This window comes from Acinonyx jubatus, chromosome D4 (genome assembly GCF_027475565.1).
Source record: "Acinonyx jubatus isolate Ajub_Pintada_27869175 chromosome D4, VMU_Ajub_asm_v1.0, whole genome shotgun sequence".
Taxonomy (NCBI): Eukaryota; Metazoa; Chordata; class Mammalia; order Carnivora; family Felidae; genus Acinonyx; species Acinonyx jubatus.
In genome coordinates, this window is record NC_069391.1 from 62,509,104 (window position 1) to 62,531,539 (window position 22,436).

The following is a 22,436-nucleotide window of genomic DNA, read 5'->3' on the forward strand; positions in this document are numbered from 1 at the left end:
GACATGCAAAAGTAGCTGAGAACAGGGGAAATTTAGAAAGCCATATGCATGCTTAAGCAAGACACATACTCAGAAAAGATCTAAGATCTTAAGCTTTCTCCTAGGGCTGATTTCTAGGCTCATAGAAAACCTAAATAAGCAGTAAGGGAGTACCCCAGAATAGAGCCAATTTGCAAAGACTAGAGAGGCAGCTTTTCTCTTTTTTTGCATTGTTTTTTTTAGTTTTTTGTTTGGCTTAGTTCCTAACATTCAAGGAAATTGTGTAAAAACATATTAGTCTGAGTATAACTAAAGGAACGGCCTTCAGTAATCGTGTACTACAAGCAGTTAACATCACAAAAATAATTTGGAAAAGTCTCAAACAGACTGTTCTATCCTCCAATAATTTAAAAAAATAGCAAGCCCTGACAAAGGGGGAGAATCTGATTTACAGAGTTACCACATTAAGAATTAAATGCCCAGTTTTTAGCAAAAAAAAGAATGAAGAAAAAAATATGAAGAAACAAGAAAACAATGACTTCATTTAAAGGAACAGAATGCACCTACAGAAACTGTGTCTGAAGAAGCCGAGATAGTAGACTTACTAGACACATGCTTTAAAATAATTACCTTAAATATGACCAAAGAGCTAAGTGAAAACATGGAAAAAGAACTAAAGGACATCAGCAAAACAATATTTGAGTAAAATTAGAATACCAACAAAGAAATGGAAGTAATAAAAAGGAACCAAACAAATTCTGCAGTTTAAAAGTATAATATCTGAAATGAAAAACTGACTAGGGAACTTCAACAGCAGATATCAGCAGGAAGAAAGAAGAACTAGTGAACTTGAATATAGGACAATTGAAATTACTGAATCTGAGAAGCACAAAGGAAAAAGAATGAAAAAAACATGAGCAGAGACTAAGGGACTTGTGGGACACTATCAATAAAGAAAAATAACAAAAACTGGGGCACTTGGGTGGCTCAGTCAGTTAAGCGTCCAACTCCAGCTCAGGTCGTGATTTTGCAATCCATGAATTCGTGCCCCACATCAGGCTCTGTGCTGACAGCTCGGAATCTAAAGCCTGCTTCAGATTCTGTGTCTCCCTTTCTCTCTGCCCTCTGCCGCTCGCACTCTGTCTCTCCCTCTCTCTCAGAAATAAACATTTTTTAAAAATTAAAAGAAGAAGTAACAAATGTATAATGGGAATCCCAAAAGGAGATGAGAAAAAGGAAGTTATTTAAGGAAATAATGGCCAAAAACTCTTCTAGATTTTATTACAGACCTGTATCTACAAATCCAACAACCTCAATGAACTCCAGGGAGGATAATTCCAAAGAGACCCAAACTGAGGCACATAATCTGTGAAAAGACAATCTTGAAAGCAGTGAGAGAAGTGACTCATCACTACAAGGAATCTTCAACACAGTATTAGCTAATTTCTTCCCAGAAGCATTGGAGAAGAAAAGGCAGTAGGATGGTGTATGTAAAGTGCTAAAAGAAATAAAGTGTTAAGTGACAGTTTTGTATCCATAAAACTAGGAAGAGATTAAGACATTCCCAGATAAGCAAAATCTGAGGGTGTTCATTACTACTGGAGCTACCCTATGAGAAATGCTAAAGGGAGTACTTAACGTTGAATTGAAAAGATGCTAGCTAGTTACTTTAAGTCATATGAAGATGTAAAGATCTCCAGTAAACAAAATATATGGACAAATATATAAACCTGTATTATCTTAAGTTTGGTTTATAGCTCTACTTTTGACTTTTACCAAGTTTAATAGACACAAGCATAATAATTATAAATTTATGTTATTTGGATTTATGATAAATACAGATGTAATTTGTAACATCAGTAACCTAAAGGTAGGATTGAACTGTAGAGGTTTTTTAATGTGACTGTAGTTAAGTTGATATAAATTTAAATTAGATTGTTGCAATCTGATGTTATATTTAACCTCTTTGATAACCACAAAGAAAATATCTACAGAATATACACAAATAGAAATGAGAAGAGAATCACAATGTATCAGCACCAAAACAAAAAATCAACCTATGGTGGCAGTAATGGAGAAAATGAAGGCAAAGTAGCTATGATACTTATAGAAGCCAAAAGCAAAATGGCTCAATTAAATCATTCTTTGTCAGTAAATACTTTAAATGAAAGTATTTAAAAAGTAAGAGATTGGGAGAATGAATTTTTTAAAAATGAGAAAACTGTGCTGTCTATAGGAGACAATTTAGACCTAAAGACACAAGTTGAAAATGAAAGATGGAAAAAGATATACTATCCAAATAGTAACCAAAAGAGAGTAGAAGCTGTACTAATATGAGACAAAATAGACTTTAAGTCAGAAACTGTTATGAGACAAAGAACATTATATGTTGATAAAAGGGTCAGTTCACCAAGAAGACATAACAGCTGTTACATATATGCACCAAACATCAGAGACCCCAAATATATAAGCAAACGTGAACAGAATTGAAAGCAGAAATACACAGTTGTACAGTAATAAACACTTTAATACTCCACTTTCAATATTGGACTGAGCAACCAAAGAAAAACAGGACTTGAACAACACAAGAAACCAATTGAACTGTACAAACATATAGAAGATTCCAGTCAAGGGACTCCTGGGTGGCTCAGTTGGTTAAGCATCTGACTCTTGTCATGACTCAGGTCATGATCTCATGACCATGAGATCAAGCCCCATGTCAGGCTCTGCACTAAACTGGAGCCTGCTTGGTATTTGCTCTCTCCCTCTTTCTTTGCCCCTCCCTTCCCCCATTGGTACATGCACACACTCTCAAATTTAAAAAAGTAAAATAATTTAATTAAAAAACGAAGATTCCAGTCAAATGTAATACACTATGTATTTCTCATATGTACATAGTTCATTCTTCAGAATAGACCAAAAATAAAAAGTCTTAATACAATTTATTTTATTTTTATTTTAGAAAGAATAGGGGAGAAGATCAGAGGGAGAGAATTTCAAGCAGGTTCCATGCTCAGCATGGAGCCCAACACAGGGCTCGATCCCATGACTTTGGGATCATGACATGAGCTGAAATCAAGACTTGGATGCACAACTGACTGAGCCACTCAGGCACCCCAAGTCTTGATACATTTTAAAGATTGAAATCGTATGCAGTATCTGTTCTAATCACAATTAATGAAAATACAGAATCAATGACCATGGAAAATGAATGTCACAAATAAATGGAAAATAAATATCACACTTTTTTTTTGTTTTTCCAATTTTTATTTAAATTCTAGATGGTTAATATACAGTGCAATATTGGTTTCAGGAGTAGAATTCAGTGATTCATCACATACAACACCCAGTGCTCATCATAACTAGAGCCCTCCTTAATACCCATCACCCAGGGGTACCTGGGTAGCTCAGTTGGTTAAGCGTCCAGCCCCTGATTTTGGCTCAGTTAATGATCTCACTGTTGTGAGAGCGAGTCCCACAGGAGGCTCTGCACTGAGCATGGACCCTGCTTGGTATTCTGTCTCTCTCCCTCCACTATGTACACACATGCTTGCTCTCTCTTGCTCTCTTTCTCTCTTTCAAAATAAATAAAAACAAATACCCATTTCCCAGCTAGTCTATTACCTACCCACCTTCCTCCATCAACCCTCAGTTAATTCTTTATCATTAAGAGTCTCTTATGGTTTATTTCCCTCTCTTTCCCCCCCTTCTATATGTTGTTCTGTTTTGTTTTTTAAATTTCACATGAGTAAAATCATAATTCTCCAACTTATTTCACTTAGTATAATGCACTCTAGCTCCATTCATGTCATTGCAAATGGCAAGATTTCTTTTTCTTTTTTGATGGCTGAGTAATACTCCATTGTATATATACCACATCTTCTTTATCCAATCATCAATCAGTGGGCATTTGGGCCCTTTCCATGTTTTGGCTATTGTTGATAATGCTGCTATAAACATTGGGGTGCATGTACCCTCTTGAATCTGTATTTTTGTATCCCTGGGTAAATACCTAGTAGTGTAATTGCTGGGTTGTAGGGTAGTTCTGTTTTCTGTTTTTTGAGAAAACTCTGCTGTTCAGTGTGGCTGCACTCTGAGTTTGCATTCCCACCAACAGTGCAAGAGGGTTGCCTTTTCTCCACATCCTCACCAACACCTGTTGTTTCTTATGTAGTTAATTTTAGCCATTCTGACAGGTGTGACATGGTGTCTCATCTTGGTTTTGATTTGTATTTGTCTGATGATGAGTGATGTTGAGCATGTTTTCATGTGTCTGTTAAAAATCTGGATGTCTTCTTTGGAAAAATGTCTATTCATGTCTTCTGCCCATTTCTTCACTGGGTTATTTGTTCTTTGGGTGTTGAGTTTGATAAGCTCTTTACAGATTTTGAATACTAACCCTTTATCAAATTTGTCATGTGCAAATATCTTCTCCCATTCTGTAGGTTGCCTTTTAGTCTGGTTGATTGTTTCCTTCACTGTGCAGAAGCTCTTTAACTTGAGGAAGTCCCAATAGTTCAGTTTTGCTTTTGTTTCCCTTGCCTCTGGAGAGACATGTCTAGTAAGAAGTTGTTCCAATGGAGGTCAAAGCGATTGCTGCCTGTGTTCTCCTGTAGGATTTTGATGGTTTCCTGTCTCACATTTAGGTCTTTAATCCATTTTGAATTTATTTTAGTGTATGGTATAAAGAAGTGGTCCAGTTTCAAGCTTCTGCATGATGCTATCTAGTTATCCCAATGTCACTTGTTGAAGAGACTTTTTTCCATTGGATGTTCTTTGCTGCTGTGTTAAAGATTAGTTGACCATATAGTTGTGGGTCCGTTTCTGGGTTTTCTGTGTCTGTTTTTGTGCCAATACAATACTGTCTTGATGATTATGCCTTTATAATATAGCTTGAAAGCCAGAATTGTTACAGATTTTAGAATTGTTCTAGTTCTGTGAGAAATGCTGGTGGTATTTTGATAGTGATAGCATTACATGTATCGATTGCTTTGGGTAGTATAGACATTTTAACAGTGTTCTTCCAATCCATCCAATGGAATGCTTTTCCATTTCTTTGTGTCCCCTTCAGTTTCTGTCATAAGTGTTCTATAGTTTAGAGTACAGATCTTTTATCTCTTTGGTTAGATTTATTCCTAGGTGTCTGTTTTTTGTGCAATTGCAAATGGGATCAATTCCTTGATTTCTTTTTCTGCTGCTTCATTAATGGTGTATAGAAATGCAATCAATTTCTGTACATTGATTTTATATCTTGTCACTTTGCTGAATTCATGTATTAGTTCTGCAATTTTTTGATAGAGTGTTTCTGGTTTCCTACATAGAGTATCATGTTGTCTGCAAATAGCGAAAGTTTGACTTTTTCCTTGCCAGTTTGGATGCCTTTTATTTCTTATTGTTAGCTGAGGGAGTCTAAGACTTCCAATACTATGTTAAATAGTAATGGTGAGAGTGGACATCTTTGTCCTTTTCCTGAGTATAGGGAAAAAAGAAAGAAAAGAAAGGAAAAAGAAAGGCTCTCTGTTTTTCCCCATTAAGGAAGATATTAGCTGTATTTCATATGTGACCTTTATGATATTGAGGTATGTTCCATCTATCCCTGCGTTGTTGAGGGTTTCTATCAAGAATGGATGTTGTATTTTATCAGATGCTTTTTCTGGATATGTTGAGAGGATTGTATGGTTCTTATTCTTTCTTTCATTAATGTGATATATCATGTTGATTGATTTGTAGATATTGAACCAACACTGCAGCCCAGGAATAAATCCGACTTGATCATCGTGAATAATTCTTTTCATGTACTGTTGGATTCAATTTTCTAATATCTTGTTAAGAACTTTTCCATCCATGTTCATCAGGAATATTGACCTGTAACTCTCCTTCTTAGTGGAGTTTTTGTCTGGTTTTGGAATCAAGGTGATGCTGGCCTCATGAGTCTGGAAGTTTTCCTTCCTTTTTTTTTTTTTTTTTTTTTAACAGCTTCAAAAGAATAGGTGTTAACTCTCTTTAAATGTTTGGTAGAGGGATGCCTGGGTTGCTCAGTCAGTCAAGCCTCGGATTCTTGATTTCGATTCAGGTCATGATCTCAGTTTGTGGGTTTGAGCCCCATGTTGGGCTGTCACTGACAGTGCAGATCCTGCTTGGGATTCTCTGTCTCTCTCTCTCTCTTCTCATCCCCTTCCTCCTCCCCCTCCTCTCCTTCCTCTTCCTCTGCTTGTGCACGTGCTCGCTCTCTCTCTCTCTCTCTCTCAAAAAATAAACTTTTAAAAATAAATAAAAAATATAAATGTTTGGTAGAATGCCCCTGGAAAGCCATCTGGCCCTGGACTCTTGTTTGGAGATTTTTTATTACTGATTCAATTTCTTCAATGGTTATAGGTCTATTCAAATTTTCTTTTTTTTTAATGGTTTTTATTTAGTTTTTGAGAGAGAGAACGTAAGCAGGGGACGGGCAGCGAGAGAAGGGGACAGAGGATCTGAAGTGGGCTCTGCGTTGACAGGTTGACTGCAGCAAGCCTGATGTGTGGCTTGAACTCATGAATGATGAGATCATGACCTGAGCTGACGTTAGACAGTCAACAAACTGAGTCACCCAGGCACCCTAGGTCTGTTCAAATTTTTAATTTCTTCCTGTTTCAGTTTTGGTAGTTTGTATGTTTCTAGGAATTTGTCCGTTTCTTCCAGATTGCCCAATTTGTTGGCATATAATTGCTTATAATACTCTCTTATTGTTTGTTTTTCTGTGGTGTTAGTTGTTATCTCTTCTCTTTCATTCATGATTTTATTTACTTGGGTCCTTTCCTTGTTCTTTTTGATAAATCTGGTTAGGGGTTATCAATTTTGTTAATTCTTTCAAAGCATCTGCTCCTAGTTTTGTTGACCTATTGTACTGTTTTGTTTTATTTTTTTCCCAGTATCATTGATTTCTGCTCTAATCTTTATTATTTCCCTTCTTCTGCTGTTTTGGGGCTTTATTTGCTGTTCTTTTTCCAGGTCCTTTAGGTGTAAGGATAGGTTGTGTATTTGAGCCATTTCTTCCTTCTTTAGGAAGGCCTGGATTGGTATATATTTCTGTCTTATGACCACCTTTGTTGCACCCCTGAGGTTTTGGATTGTTGTGTTTTCATTTTTACTGGCTTCCATGTAGTTTTTAATTTCCTCTTTAATTTCTTTGTTAACCATTCATTCCTTAATGATATTCTTTAATCTCCAAGAATTAGTGGTCTTTCCAAATTTTTTCTTATTGTTGACTTTAAGTTTCATAGTGGTGTGGTCTGAAAATATGCATGGTGTGATATTATTCTTTTTGTACTTGTTGAGGGCTGATTTGTGACCCAATATGTGATCTATTCTGGAGAATGTTCCATGTGCACTCAAGAGGAATGTGTATCCTGCTGCTTTAGGATGGTATATTTTGAATATATCTGTTAAGGCTGGTCCAGTGTGTCATTCAATGCCATTGTTTCCTTATTGATTTTCTGCTTAGATGATCTGTCTATTGCTACAGGTGGGGTGTTGAATGCTATTATTATTACAAATGAGTTTCATTATGTTAACCATAAATATAAACTCATTTGTAATAATAATACCACAAATTTATTTATATATTTGGGTGCTTTCAAGTTGGGGGCATAAATATTTACAGTTGTTAGATCTTGGTACATAAACCCCTTAATTATGATATAATGCCCTTCTTCATCTCTCGTTACAGTCTATTTTAATATCTATTTTGTCTGATGTAAGTATGGCTACTCTGGCTTTCTTTTGACATCCATGAGCAAGATAGATGCTTCTCCATCCCCTTTCAATCTGCAGGTGTCTTTATATCTAAAATGAGTCTCTTGTAGGCAATGTATAGATGGGTCTTATTTTCTTATCCATTATGATACCCTATGTCTTTTGATTGGAGCATTTAGTCCATTTACCTTTGGAGTGATTATTGAAAGATAGGAATTTAGTGCCATTGTGCTCTCTGTACAGTTGGTCTTTCTGGTGATGTTCTTGGTCCTTTCTAGTCTTTGTTGCTTTTGGTCTGTTATATTTTGTTTTTTTCTCCACTCAGAGTCCCCCTTAAAATTTCTTGCAAGGCTGGTTTAGTGGTCATAAACTCCTTTAGTTTTTGTTTGTCTGGGAAACTATCTCTCCTTCTATTTTGAATGACAGTCTGCTGGATAAAGAATTCTTATGCATATTTTTCCAATTCAGCATGTTGAATATATCCTGCCACTCCCTTCTTGCCTGCCAAGTTTCTGTGAACAAGACTTTCTTTTTATTATGCTTGCATGGTACTTTTTTTTTGTTTCTTTTACTTATAGTTTATTTTACTTTGTTCCTTTTAATTTGTTCCTTTTACTTATAATTTATATGTGTCTTTAATGTGAATTTCTTGTATACATCATATATTTGGGTCTGGCTTTTATATCATATCTGTTAATCTCTGCCTTTAATTGTAATGATTAGACCATTTATGTCTAACATTAAATGTACCATATGGCTATTTGCTAGCTATTTTTGCAATTTTTTTTCATTTTTCTGCTTTTGCTGCTTTTTTGGATTAATTGTATATTTTGAATGATTCATTACATCTAGATTAGTGGTTTATTAGCTGTGACTCTCTTCTGTGGATATGTGGTTGCTTTAGCACTTACAGCATACATCGGTAACTTACCACAATCTACTTCAAATAATTTTTTCACTTCATTTATGAGAATTTTGTAGTTTTCCATTTTTTACCTGCTACTTTTTATGCTATTGTCATTGTATATTTTACATATACATACATATGTATAACATATATTATAAACCTTACAGTGTGTTATTTTAAAAGATAATTTACCATTTTTTTTAAAAAGCATTCTGAAAATAAGAAAAGTATATTTTATATATCATCATGTTTCCAGGTTATTTCTACCTGATAGCAATTTTCTTCAGTCTGAGCATTTCTTTTAACTTCTCCTGTAATATATGTCAGTTGGTAATAAATTCAGCTTTAACTGAAAATGTGTTGTATTTGCTAAATATAGAATTAAAGGTTGACTTTTTTCCTTCAGTACTTTAAAATTGTCACTTCATTGTTTTCTGGCTATATAATTTCTGACAAGAAGTAGGCATTCATCTTCATTTTTGTTCCTCTATATGTATTGTACCTTTCCCAGTCTACTTAAGATTTTCTTTTCATGGAATGAGATCTAGCCATTTGCAATAACATGGATGGACCTAGAGGGCATAATATTAAGTGAAATAAGTCAGTCAGAGAAAGACAAATACCATATGATTTCATTCCTTTTGGAATTTAAGAAACAAAACAAATGAACAAATGAACCAAAAAAGGCCCAACAAAAAGAGCAGACTCTTAAATACAAAGAACAAACTGGTAGTTGCCAGAGGGGAAGTCAGTGGGGGGAATGATGAAATTGATAAAGGGGATGCAAAGTAAATTTATCTTGTTGAGCACTGAGTAACATATAGAATTGGTGAATGATTATATTGTACACGTGAAACTAATATAAAACTATGTTAATTATATTTTTAAAAAAAGATTTTCTGTTGATATTATCAGCAGTTTTTAGCAGTATGATTATAGTGTACCTTGGTGTGGGTTTCTTCATCTTTCTCCTCCTTAATTCATTTAGCTTTTTGGATCTAAGGGTTTGTACACATTATCAAAATTTGAACATTTGCCCATTATTTCTTCAAATGTTTTTATCTTTCTTTTTTTCTTCTGAAATTTTTATTGTACCTGTGTTAAACTACTTGATATCATCACACAGGTCACAGATAACTAATTCTGTTTATTATTTTCTGGTCTTTATTCACTGGGTTTCTTCTTTCATAGTTTTTTTGTTGCTGTTGTTTTTTGGGTTTTTGGGGGTTGTTTTTGTTTTTGTTTTGCTATGCCTTAAAGTATCCATTATGTTATTTATCATTCCTTATGTAGTATCTATTCTCTTCTTAATCCCATTTAGTGTTTTCTTGTTTGTTGTTTGGTTGGTTGGTTTTCTCATTTCAGATATTTTTTATATTTAGGATTTTAGTTTGGAAATTTTCAAGTAAGTTCTCTTTTGTTCTCATCATGTTTATGTTTTTCTTTCTCTCCTTGAACATATGGTGTATATTTGCAGTTTTAAATGGCCTTGATTATTTTATCATGTGTTATTTCTTACTCTGTTGCTACTGATTGATTTTCTCCTCAATAAAAGTTGTATATCCTTACTTCTATTCATAACTCGTAATTTGTTATTGGCCGCTGGGTGTTGTGAACTTTATATTGTTAGTTTCTAGTTTTGCTGTATTATTTTAAATCTTTTGAGGCGTTTTCTGATGTACAATTAAGTTACTTGGAATTAATTTGATCATTTCAAGGCTTGTTTTAAGCTTTGTTACATTAGATTCAGAGCTCACTTTAGGACTAATTGGCTCCTCTTTTAAGCAAAAGACAATTTTCTGGTATTCTTCCCAATTGGCCTTGAAGTAGGAGATTTTTCTACCCTGCCTGGTGCAGCAGAAACTTCCTACATTTGTTTATGCTTTGATGATTTTTTCAGCCTACTCTGATTCACTGGTCTTTCCCCAGCCTTAAGTATCTCTTACATACTTGCACAATTTAGGAGACTCTTCTGCAAATCTCTAAGACTGTATATCACTATACCTTTTTCTTTTCTGCTGTTTTATCCGTAACAATTCTAGTTGTCATGGATTCCTAAAAATTTAATTATGTCATTTCAACTTACTGAGTCAGCCAGGCTTTTTTTTTTTTTTTTTTGGATCTTTTTGTTATGTAGGATGTAAAGTCTTCTGGGCAGTAAGCTGTGTGATAAGGGAAATTTTCAACTTTTAATATTTGTGGGCCCTGCTCCTGGGCTTCCAGGGAAGCTATGCATTAACATTTACCAAGGTAAAAATGACTTGGCAAAACCTCAAAGCATTGGTTCTATTTCTGCCCCAAGCGTACATCTGCTTCAAATAAAAAAAAAAAAAAAAAAAAAAGGAACATTCCAAACATAAAGATAAGAAAAACAAAACAAAAAACTCTCCCTGGTTCCCATAAGATTAAAGTCATACAACCTTGCACATAATAAAAACATAAGATAAAGTCTGTAGCTTTCTGGAATGTCCTTCCTCTTGATTTGTGACTCTTTATGTAAAGAACATATATAACCGTGCACCAAATGTTCCTTCCCTGGAGCACTCTCATCCTTGTAAAGATTGTGTATCGGCAGTTGTCCTAACTTGGGTTCAAATACAATTCTTCCTTTCTCTTTAAAAAAAATTTTTAATGCTATATTTTAATTTTGAGAGGGAGCACAAGCGAAGGAGGGGCAGACAGAGAAGGGGACAGAGGATCTGAAGCAGGCTCCACACTGACAGCAACTAGCCCAGTGTGGCTCAAACTCATGAACCATGAGATCATGATGTGAGCTGAAGTTGGAAGCTTAACGCACTGAGCCACCCAGGAGTCCCTCTTTAAAAATTTTTTAAACGTTTGTTCATTTTTATTGATGTGTGATAATCATAGGACTCACCTCCTTTGTTTTCCTCTTGTAAGTATCCCACCAGACTGCCTGGTGTCTGAAGTCTAAAAACCAGTTTATATAGTTTGTATGCTTTTTTAAATTCTGCTATGGAGGGGTAACTCAGTTCCTTTCACTCTGTTATGGCAAGTTTGGGAAGTCCTTCTGAAATCTTGTTTGAAACACAGGCATTAACTGTTTTAGAATTTAACATCACTTAGGCTTGTGATTCGGGGTTTTAAGATAGATCCTTGATGAGCCTTAAAAAATGTTTTTTGTTATCACTTCCCCCCTCACAAAAATTGTCATGAACACCCTGAATGTTCCACTTTTGAAACTACACCTTCCTTCACATTCTGAAACAGTGAAACCTGTGCAGCTAACTCAAGTGCTAAATTATTTCCCTTTTACAGGGTACTGCTTTACAAAACCAGAACTGATCTTCACATTGGAGCAAGGAGAAGATCCATGGTTATTTAAGAAAGAATTTCCAAGAAAAGGCTCCCCAGGTGAGTTATTGAATACTGGCAGAAGGCATCCAAGAAAATTAGGTACAAAGTGATGAGCTAGAAGTGAGCAGTTTGAAACATTTTGCAGTACTGTCCTTTTTACAGGCTTTTACATTTGAAATTGTAAAAATAATAGATCTAATAAAATGTGGAAGGGGCCAGCTAACACAAGGAATGGATTAAGCATGTTTATATTCTTACCTTTAAAAGATGGGAGCTAAGTATCCCATTTGAAGCTGAAAAGTAACGAATTTTGCATACTTAACAGTAAAAAAGATAGAAACTAAAGTTAATAAAACAACTAAACTTGAGAGTCAGCAGATCAGAAAAGAGAAAGGAATGATAATTATTTTTTAATGTTTATTTATTTTGAGAGAGAGAAAGAGACAGAGTGTGAGTGGGGGAGGGGCAGAGAGAGGGAGACACAGAATCTGAAGCAGACTACAGGCTCTAAGCTGTCAGCACAGAGCACAATGTGGGGCTCAAACCATGGGCTGAAGACCACGAGATCATGACCTGAGGCGAAGTTGGATGCTAAACCGACTGAGCCACCCAGGTGCCCCAGGAACCATGATGTCTTTCAATTTTTTTAATGTTTATTTATTTTTGAGAGAGAATGAGCAGTGGAGAGTCAAAGAGGGAGGGAGACACAGAATCTGATGCAGGCTCCAGGCTCCAGGTTCTAAGCTGTCAGGCCGACATGAACTGTGAGATCATGACCTGAGCCAAAGTCAGATGCTTAACCAACCAAGCCATCTAGGCACCCCAGGAACCATAATTTTATCATTACATAATAATTAATTACTAGAAGCCATCTAAATAAATAGATGATTAAGGAATTACATAATGTAATTGGAAAGGATAATTCCTGGAGCAAACTGCATCCTTCCTAATTATTAGAAGTTAAACGTGTTTGAGCAAAGATAGAAAAGTTTCTTATAAAGCTGTATAAAGAGTCCCCGATAAATTGTGTGTCAACTATACTTCAATTAAAAAAAAAAAAAAAGGTCCCCAGGACAACCACTACATTCACTGATTCTCTTACTCAGCCTATAGTCATACTCATAGCTAAGATTTATAAAGTGAAATGATTGGTACAAAGCAAAATTAACAAAGAGAAAATGGACAAAGTCCAGAGGAAACAGGTGCAAGCTTCCATCGCCCCAGCAATGAATGTGGCAACACATGTGAAATGTTGTCTACCTGGAAAGTTCATTAGCGACTAGGTTCTTGGGAACCATTTCAAAATCTAAATTCCCAGATGCCAGCCAAGGATTAATCTTGCAAGCACACCTTCTAAGGTAATAATCTCAGGCCTGCTGTGTTAAGTGTTCTGCACAAAAGCTATGCAAATATACTATCTAATATACAGTAAGGTAAATCTATCTGCCATATCAACTAATGTGTGAATGAATTAAATTCACCTATTAAGATAACATGCCACCAGATTGTATCAGAGATATGCCTAAAAAGTAACATACAAAGTTTGAAATATAGTCATGAATTGTTAAGCCCAAAATGTAAAATAAGATCATGTCAAAAACAGAGAAGAAAAAGGACAGTTTGATAAAGCTAAAAAAGATCACATTTAAAGGATATGTGAAAGTTTTGAATATTGGTGCACCAAATAGATTATCAAGATTCAAAACAAGAAACAGCAAGAGTTATAAGGAGAAGTAGGTGTACATTAGATGCAGTAGACTTTAATATGCCGCTCTGATTTCATACCAGACCCAGTGGAGTCTAGAATAGTGCTCAGGAAACTATCCCTAGGTCATATCCTGCCTGCAGCTTTTTTTGGTAAAGAAACATTTATTACAACACAGCCATATCCATTTGTTTATGTATTCACACTGCAGAGTTGAGTAACATGGGTTTGAACTGCACAGGTTTTCTTCTATGTGGATTTTTTGTTCAATAAATACAGTACAGCACTATAAATGTATTTGCCCTTTCTTATGATTTTCTTAATATTTTCTTTTCTGTAGCTAACTTCATTGTATGAATACAGTATATAAAAAAGAATACAGGGTATAATAATGTGACATACAAAACGTGTTAATTGACTTTATGTTATTGGTATGGCTTCTGGTCAACAGCAGGCTATTAATAGTTAAGTTTTTGGTGAGTCAAAAATTGTAATGCAGATTTTCAACTACGTCGTGGGGTGGGGGTGGAAGTTGGTGCCCCTAAACCCCATGTTGTTCAAGAGTCAACTATAATTGCAACAGAGACTACATGACCAGCAAAGCCTGACACATTTATTCTCTGGCCTTTTACAGAGAAAGTTTGCCAACCTCTGATCTAGAAAGTATAAATAGCATACTTTATAAAATGAGTCTATTAAGTGTCTTTCTAAACTCTATTCTGAAAACAAAAAATAAACCTGCTTTTAAATGACTTTGGAATATTGAGAAAATGTACAAGCATTTTAGACAAACATCAATAAATTCCACAAGGTAGAGATACTATTGTTTAGTAACACTGTAAATTGCAAACAATATGAGAAAAGTTAAAATTCCTCTATCTTAAAATCAGTGATGAATATATATCTTAAAAACCTATTTTATCGGGGCACCTAGGTGGCTCAGTCAGTTAAGCACCTGACTCTTGATTTCTGCTTAGGTCATGATCTCACACTTCACGAGTTCTAGCCCTGCACTGTTGAGTGCAGAGCCTGCTTGGGATTCTTTCTCTCTCCTTCTGTCTCTGCCCCTTCCCTGTATTCCCTCATGCTCCCTCTCTCAAAAATAAATTAATAAACTTAAAACCTATTTTACCAAAAGGTAAATCAAAATTATACAATATCCAGAAAATTTTTTAATGAAAAACATGTTTTAATTACAAACTTTGGACTGTAGATAAAGTAGTGCAGAATTTTTAGTCTCGTATACAGTTGACCTTGAACAACACAGGTTTGAACTTCATTGATCTCCTTATACATGTATTTGTTTTTTCAATACATACAGTACAATACTATAGATATATTTTTTCTTAATAACATTTTCTTTTCTCTAGCTTACTTTATTATAAGAATACAGTATATAATACATGTAACTTACAAAATATGTGTTAATCAACTGTTTATCTTATTGGTAAGGCTTCTGTCCAATAGGACTATTAGGAAAGTTTTTGGGGAGTCAGAAATTATACACAGATTTTCAACTGCAAGTGGGAGTCAACACCCCTAAGCCCTGTGTTGTTCAAGGGTCAAGTGTACTTATTTTAACAAGTGAGAGAGTTGTAAAAGAAATCTTAAGTAAAGCAAAAGATATAATAAAAACTATAATGGTATAAATTATAAAGCAAAAGGTAGTTTTGGAATAAAAATAAATAATGTAGCTAACCTCGGCCAGAAAAAGGAAAGAAAGCACATTACTCATAAAATTTGGAACAGATTCCTATTTCTGTAAAATAACCTTGGAATACTTTAGCCTATACTTTATCTCTTACTTTTGTAAACTTCTAACCCATTTGATGGATGTGTCAAAGATAATGAGATATCTGTGCCAGATAGCATATGGTTATCAAATGAGATCCCCTCGTCCCCAAAAGGATGGTCTGTTTTATTTTTCCTTACTCTGGTATGTGTATGTATATATATATATATATATATATATATATATATATACACACACACACACACACACACACACACACACACACACACACATGATAAATATTTTTTAATAACATTGTGGATTGATTCCAAACCCAGGTGGAGATAACTATTTCATATTTATTCATACAGAAGACATTCATAAATGCAATGCCCAAGTAAAATTTCTGGGACTTTTGAATTCTCAGTTGTAGGTCAGCAATTGATCTGAGCCCTTATATGTGCAGAGCTCTCTAGGTAATTCTCTAGGTAATTCTGAGGCACACTGCTTTTTATGGACCACTGACTTTACATCAGAGAAGGATCCAAAGAATATCACAGTGAGGGTTTCATTTTGGAAAAGTGAGCAAAACTACATAAAATATATTTCATATCATATAAGGTGCTGTTAATTAAAAAATGAACCAGTATTATAAGTACATCCAAGAAAAAGAAAATGCTGCTGATTTAACTATGGACTTGCCATCAATTTTAAGATGCCTCCTGATTTCAGTTACGGTAGTTTGCTTTAAAAATCATGGGTCACGATGGGTGCTCTCTATATCCCTTGTTAAAATGAATGATATAGGCAGAATGATACTTCTGTCAGATTTTAAAATAAATGTTGCTTAAATTTGTGAGAAGATATTAGAAGCCTTTTTGTTGATGTTGTTGTTGTTAAGTTTGGGGAAGATAGCTTTGCTGTGCCTGGAGGACATCTAGATTCTATATAGTCCTAAGGCTAGAATGGAGGGTAATTTACGGAAACTTATAAATATAAAATTATATGGAAATGAACCAAGTAATGGGGACTGATATCTTATCAAGATTAGAGCAGAAGATACTGTGAACTGGTAGAATGATAGCCAGAACACATAATGTTCATGCAGTTAATGTGAAACTTTCTTTCCCTAAATCACTTAAATCTTTCATCTCTTGGTCCCTAGGGCACTGTTTTCAAGGCTTTCACATATTTTTACAATAGGCCTGACATTTTTGCTAGAAGTGTGGGTAGAAGCAGGAAAATAAATGTTAAATATGCACAGGAAACATATGGTAAATAAATACAAAAGATACTTGTTTTTAGGGCCAGTTTGGAACATGATCCTTTAAGTTCTTGTGGTCAAAAAAAAAAAAAAAAAAACCTAGATATGCTGAAAAACAGAATCAAGGATTGAGCAAGCAAGGTATTTTGGGGGAAATTATGAGCAAACACATTGAAAAGAGAAAAGTTAAAGTTTGATGACCAAGAGATAGTCAGTATTGAACAACTCTGATATACCAAGGTATGAGAACCAGGATAGAGCAGTGATTCCCAATATAGATGGAAAATTACTTAACTCCCATCATTTTTTCTTTTCATACTTCTACTGATACACTTGTTTCTGAATGATATACAGAGAGAATAAAAGCATGACAAGTAGAATTATTTTTTTCACCATGAGGAATTTGGTGCCATTATAAGTTAATTTTAGTGTTGTTGTATAGACTGGAAAAAATGGAGCTCCAACTGGAATCATATAGACTAATGATTATGCTCCCATTGCAATCTGTATTTCACGAAGAACCTAGACTCTGGTATTTTTTCCTAATGCATATTCTATGTCAGATAAATCCACTGAAGGCCTTTAATCTATTTAATGCCATAATCTTTGCTAAATTCATCCCATTCTCTGTTTTTTTCTGTTCTTTTCTGTTTCTAAGATCCATCTCTCTTGAATATATTCTCCATTCTCAGTTTTTCCTTTCCTTTATATCTTCTTCTTATTTATTTCTAATTACTTCTCTTTTTCTACTACAAAAAAGAGAGAATATGTACTTGGAATTACTGTATTATTGCAAAACTTAGCCAGAAACCAAGGAGTCAAATACATAATAGGGCATGTATCTTTATGTCCCATTCCATAAGTGTGTTAAATATCATAAAGTATTTTTAATTTTCTCATTTTTTAGAAGAATACCAACCTAATCAACTCTCAGAGAAGAGCCTAGAAAACCAAGGCAAATATTTGTGGCAAGTTTTATTCACCAACAGATCATTGACTACAGAGGAAGAGTTTTCAGGAAAACCATGTAATCTGGACATAAACAATTTAACTCCAAGAACAATGCCCTATAAATTTGACAGTACAGGACCTGCTTACCTACATCTCAGCTCAGTGGCTCCACATTGTCAGTATTCAAGAAAGAAGGTTCATGAGCTTAATGTATGTGAGAAATGGCTCCTCAGTATTAAAGAGGGAAGAACTAATACTGGAGAGAAGTCTTTTGTTTGTAGTAAAAACGTGAAAGCCTTTAGTCATAAAGAGAAGGTTACTCAGTATCAGACAATTCAGACTTTGCAGCAAGCTTCTGAATACAATGAATGTGGAAAAGCTTTCCTTGAAAAGACTGTCCTCATTACATCTAAGAGTACCCACCCAAAAGTGAAATCTTATAAATTTAATAAATTTGGGGGAAAACAATGTGATAAGTCAACTTTTATGGTCTCTCATAGCAATAATCCAGAGGAGAAGAGTCATTATGAGCTTAATGAATATGAATGTACTGAAAACAGAAATAATTTCAGTAGGGTCACTCAGAAAACTGACACAGAAGGGAAATCTTTCAACCAAAAATCACAAATTAGAGAACATCAGAAAATTCACATAGGAGTGAAACCCTTTGAATATGGAAAGAATTTCAACCATAATTCAGCCCTCCCAGTGCATCAGAGAACTCACACAACAGACAGATCTGATTATGACACATGTACAGAGACATTAGTTTGTCAGTCAGCTTTCAACATACATCAGAGAACTCCCATAACAGAGAAACCATATGAATGTAATGAATGTGGAAAATCCTGCTCTATGAATTCATTTTTGATTCAGTCTCTAGCAAGTCACACAGGGGAGAAACCCTATGAATGTCACACATGTGGGAAAGCTTTCAGTGAGAAGTCACGCCTAAGAAAACATCAGAGAACTCACACAGGAGAGAAACCATATAAATGTGATGGTTGTGAGAAGGCTTTCAGTGCAAAGTCAGGCCTAAGAATACATCAGAGAACTCACACAGGGGAGAAACCTTATGAATGTAATGAATGTGGGAAATCTTTCAACTATAAGTCAATCCTCATAGTACATCAGAGAACTCACACAGGGGAGAAACCTTTTGAATGTAATGAATGTGGAAAATCTTTCAGCCACATGTCAGGCCTAAGGAATCATCGGAGAACTCACACAGGGGAAAGACCTTATAAATGCGATGAATGTGGGAAGGCTTTCAAACTGAAGTCAGGTCTAAGAAAACATCACAGAACTCACACAGGAGAGAAGCCCTATAAATGCAATCAATGTGGGAAAGCTTTTGGTCAAAAATCACAACTCAGAGGACATCATAGAATTCACACAGGGGAGAAACCCTACAAATGTAATCATTGTGGGGAAGCTTTCAGCCAGAAATCAAACCTCAGAGTGCATCACAGAACTCACACTGGGGAGAAACCCTATAAATGTGATGAGTGTGGAAAAACTTTCAGGCAGAAATCAAATCTCAGAGGACATCAGAGAACTCACACAGGGGAGAAACCCTATGAATGTAATGAGTGTGGAAAAGCTTTCAGTGAGAAATCGGTCCTAAGAAAACATCAGAGAACTCACACAGGGGAAAAACCCTATAATTGTAATCACTGTGGAGAAGCTTTCAGCCAGAAGTCAAACCTCAGAGTCCATCAGAGAACTCACACAGGGGAAAAACCCTATAAATGTGATAAATGTGGGAAAACTTTCAGCCAGAAATCAAGCCTTAGAGAACATCAGAAAGCCCACACAGGGAGTTAAACATATGAATGTTAAGAATATGGAAAAACTTTGAGCCAGAAATCAAATCTCACAATACAAAAGAGAAAGAATCCCTATGAATACAATCAACACTTGCAAGTTCCTCTGTAAGATACCAACCTTCACAAACATCAGAGAACTTAACAGGACAGAAATTCTTGGAATATATTTTCTGTGGGCAGTCTTTCACCCAGAGTGCAGTCCTCATTATGGATCAGAGAACTCAGCCAGCAAAGAAAATGTAAAGATAATGAATGTGAAAAATACTCTGTACTCAATCCTCAGAAAAATCACACTGCAGAAAAGCTCTGGGAATGTATAAAAATGTGAAAGCTTTGTATCAGTAATCAAAACTTCCTCATCATCAGAGAAATGATTCAGTGGGAAACCTGAGAATGTAATAAGTGTTGGATAACCTTTAGCCAAAAGTCAGCTTTCTTAGTACAACAGAAAATATATAGAGACTAGAGATCTAATCAATAAAAACAAAAAATGAGGCAATGGATGTGAGAATCCTTATATTATAAATCAACCCTCAATTTGACTTACACAGAAGTAATCCCCGTATGCCATAATGACTAGTAATTGTTCACAAAAACAAAAAACAAAAAAACCCCACCATTTCCTCTCTCCCTCATGCCACACCTAGTCTAAATTTCTCAACTAGTGCCACCCAAATGGGGTCATGTTAGTAATCTCTGGCTAGTGGAATATGGGGATCATTGACAAGCCTCGTTGAAAACATCCCTCAAATTCCCAATGTTTTCTCCTGTCCCTTATCATAATGGAGTGGAGATTGCCCTCAGTGAAACCATGGGGGTCATATGCTGAAAATGGGAGAGTACAAGATGGAAGGAAACAGAAAAAGAGTGACTGGAATAGAGTTTTCTCCTCCATGTACACAGACTTTTTGCGGCAAGGAAATAAACTTGTTCTCTGCTGAGTTACAGATTTGGGTATACTTAATACTGACATATACTCACCAACCCTCAGTAAAGCCTATGAATATGATTTCTGTGGATATCTGAACTCAACGTATATCAGAAACCTGACACAGGAGAAACCCCTGACAACATCCTGAATGACCATAGTTTATATCCACAACTCTTCATCAGTCAGGTAAATATCAGTGGAAGAAATCCAACATTTGAATATACACAGGAAATCCTTTACCAAAAAAAAAATGGTTTCTCATTAAATATCTGATAATTGAATTGTAAATGTATGAAAGTTTTCAACAAGTCATCAAACTTTAATCTCTCTCAGAATGTGTTACAAGGAAAATCTATCAATTTGAGAAAGGTAAGTAATGGTGTTTACTTAGACGTTGTTCTATGAGACTGTTATTTCATATCTATTATTAAGACAGTTACTGAAACATAACAGTGTTGATACAAGATTCACTAGAATAATAAGCTTTAGAAGAATAAGAAATAAATTGCATAAACTGAACAGCATTGAATGTATGTGATTATTTTCTGAGTTCTCTAATTTTTGTGTGGGTTTGTATACATGCATACCACTTACCAGGTGTTAGTTAATATGTATACTGGAACTCTACATCATTGTAGTATAATTATGTACCTTGCTCATTAACTATTCTGACATCAGCTACGTTTTGCCACATAGAGATTAATAACAAATAAACCTTTTACAGAAAGTATCTGAAAAGTGAGAATCCCATACTACATGTACATATAGGAAAGGCCATTGTTACTAACAGTCTCTTCAAAGAAGCCAAACAACGTTTTCTGTGTACTTTTGTATTATCTCGGGGTCACCAAAACATTTAAGCACATTTAACCAATCACACACACACACACACACACACACACACACACACACACACATCTTCATTGTCACTGATTGTTTTCTCAGAAGTGTCAAGTATACTGAGGAGCCCTTTGTAGGCCTTCTTTACTTATGATACTGTGCTTTTTATTTCAAGCACTTAAATTTTATTAAACTTTCCATATTTCTGCTGAAATAACCTATCTGATCTTGGATGTTGTCTAGCTTTTCTATTAGAGTCGTTCTGTATGGCATTTGGCATTCTCTGGCTCAGTTAAGCAACTGCTTGAGCCCTTGCTTCCTTCTCCCTGCAGGCACCTAGCTCTCCAGACTGTGGGGGTTTTTTGTCCTAAAATGTCAGATGTTTGATGCTTTCAAGAAAACTTGTTAAATTAAATTCTGCCTAGCTGGGTTTTTTTTGTTTTGTTTTATGGATGGGAGCAGTGCTCTTTCCTGCTCTCTACTTACCTGAGCTAAAACTGAAAGTTGTCACTGGATTTTGATAAATGTTCCAGCATAATTTGATGGGGAAAGGATCAAAAATGGTGAGAAAATAACTGGATATTCATCTATTTTAAATGTACCTTGATGTTTACATCATAATTAAATATTTATTAAAAAATGAAACAGACCTAAACAAAATAGCTAACAGTACAAAATTTGTTAGAAAACAGAGAAAAAAGTAACTTCACTTTGAGACCAGATTTTTAAGATGTAACAAAAAGTATGAAACAGCAAAGCAAAAAAGATAAGTTGGAGTTTATGAAAATTTAAAGTGCTTTTCAAGATTTTATTACGAAAATGGAGAAAAACACAGATTAGGAGAAAATGTCTCAAATAGATCTGACAATTATATCTGACAAAGGACCTGTATCCATGATATGTAAAGAATATTAATAATAAAAAAGAATTTTTATAATGCAATAATAATACAAACAACCTAGGTAAAATGGGCAGAACAGGAAGACAGTTCACAAAAGAAGATATATAGATAGCTAATAAATACTAGAAAAGATGTCCAAAGCTTCAGTAATCAAGAAAGTGCAAATTAAAATTGTAATGCGATAGCATTACAGTTCTTTTGATAGTTCCTTATAAAGTTAACAATATTACACCTACAACCAACAATTTCAGGTCTAGATATTTACCCCCAAAGAAACATAAAAAACTATACCAAAAACTTTTTGATAGTTTTTTTTAAAGAATTTTATTAAGATATTCATGGAAC

General features: G+C 34.9%; 2 protein-coding genes across 2 annotated transcripts in view; one reads left to right on the forward strand and one right to left on the reverse strand.

Moving 5' to 3' along the window:
* Nucleotides 1-10,669, reverse strand: part of LOC128312272 (F-box/WD repeat-containing protein 2-like) — a 40,995-nt gene extending 30,326 nt beyond the window's left edge. The window contains 1 exon segment of the mRNA XM_053205441.1: nt 10,625-10,669. Coding sequence (XP_053061416.1) covers nt 10,625-10,669 — 45 coding nt within the window.
* The window catches only part of LOC106971489 (zinc finger protein 782), a 75,316-nt gene extending 54,447 nt beyond the window's left edge, over nt 1-20,869 (forward strand). The window contains exons 4-5 of the mRNA XM_015068307.3: nt 11,900-11,995; nt 17,547-20,869. Coding sequence (XP_014923793.1) covers nt 11,900-11,995; nt 17,547-19,417 — 1,967 coding nt within the window. The 3' untranslated portion in view covers nt 19,418-20,869. The remainder of the gene's footprint in view (nt 1-11,899; nt 11,996-17,546) is intronic.
* Nucleotides 20,870-22,436: the final 1,567 nt, after the last annotated feature.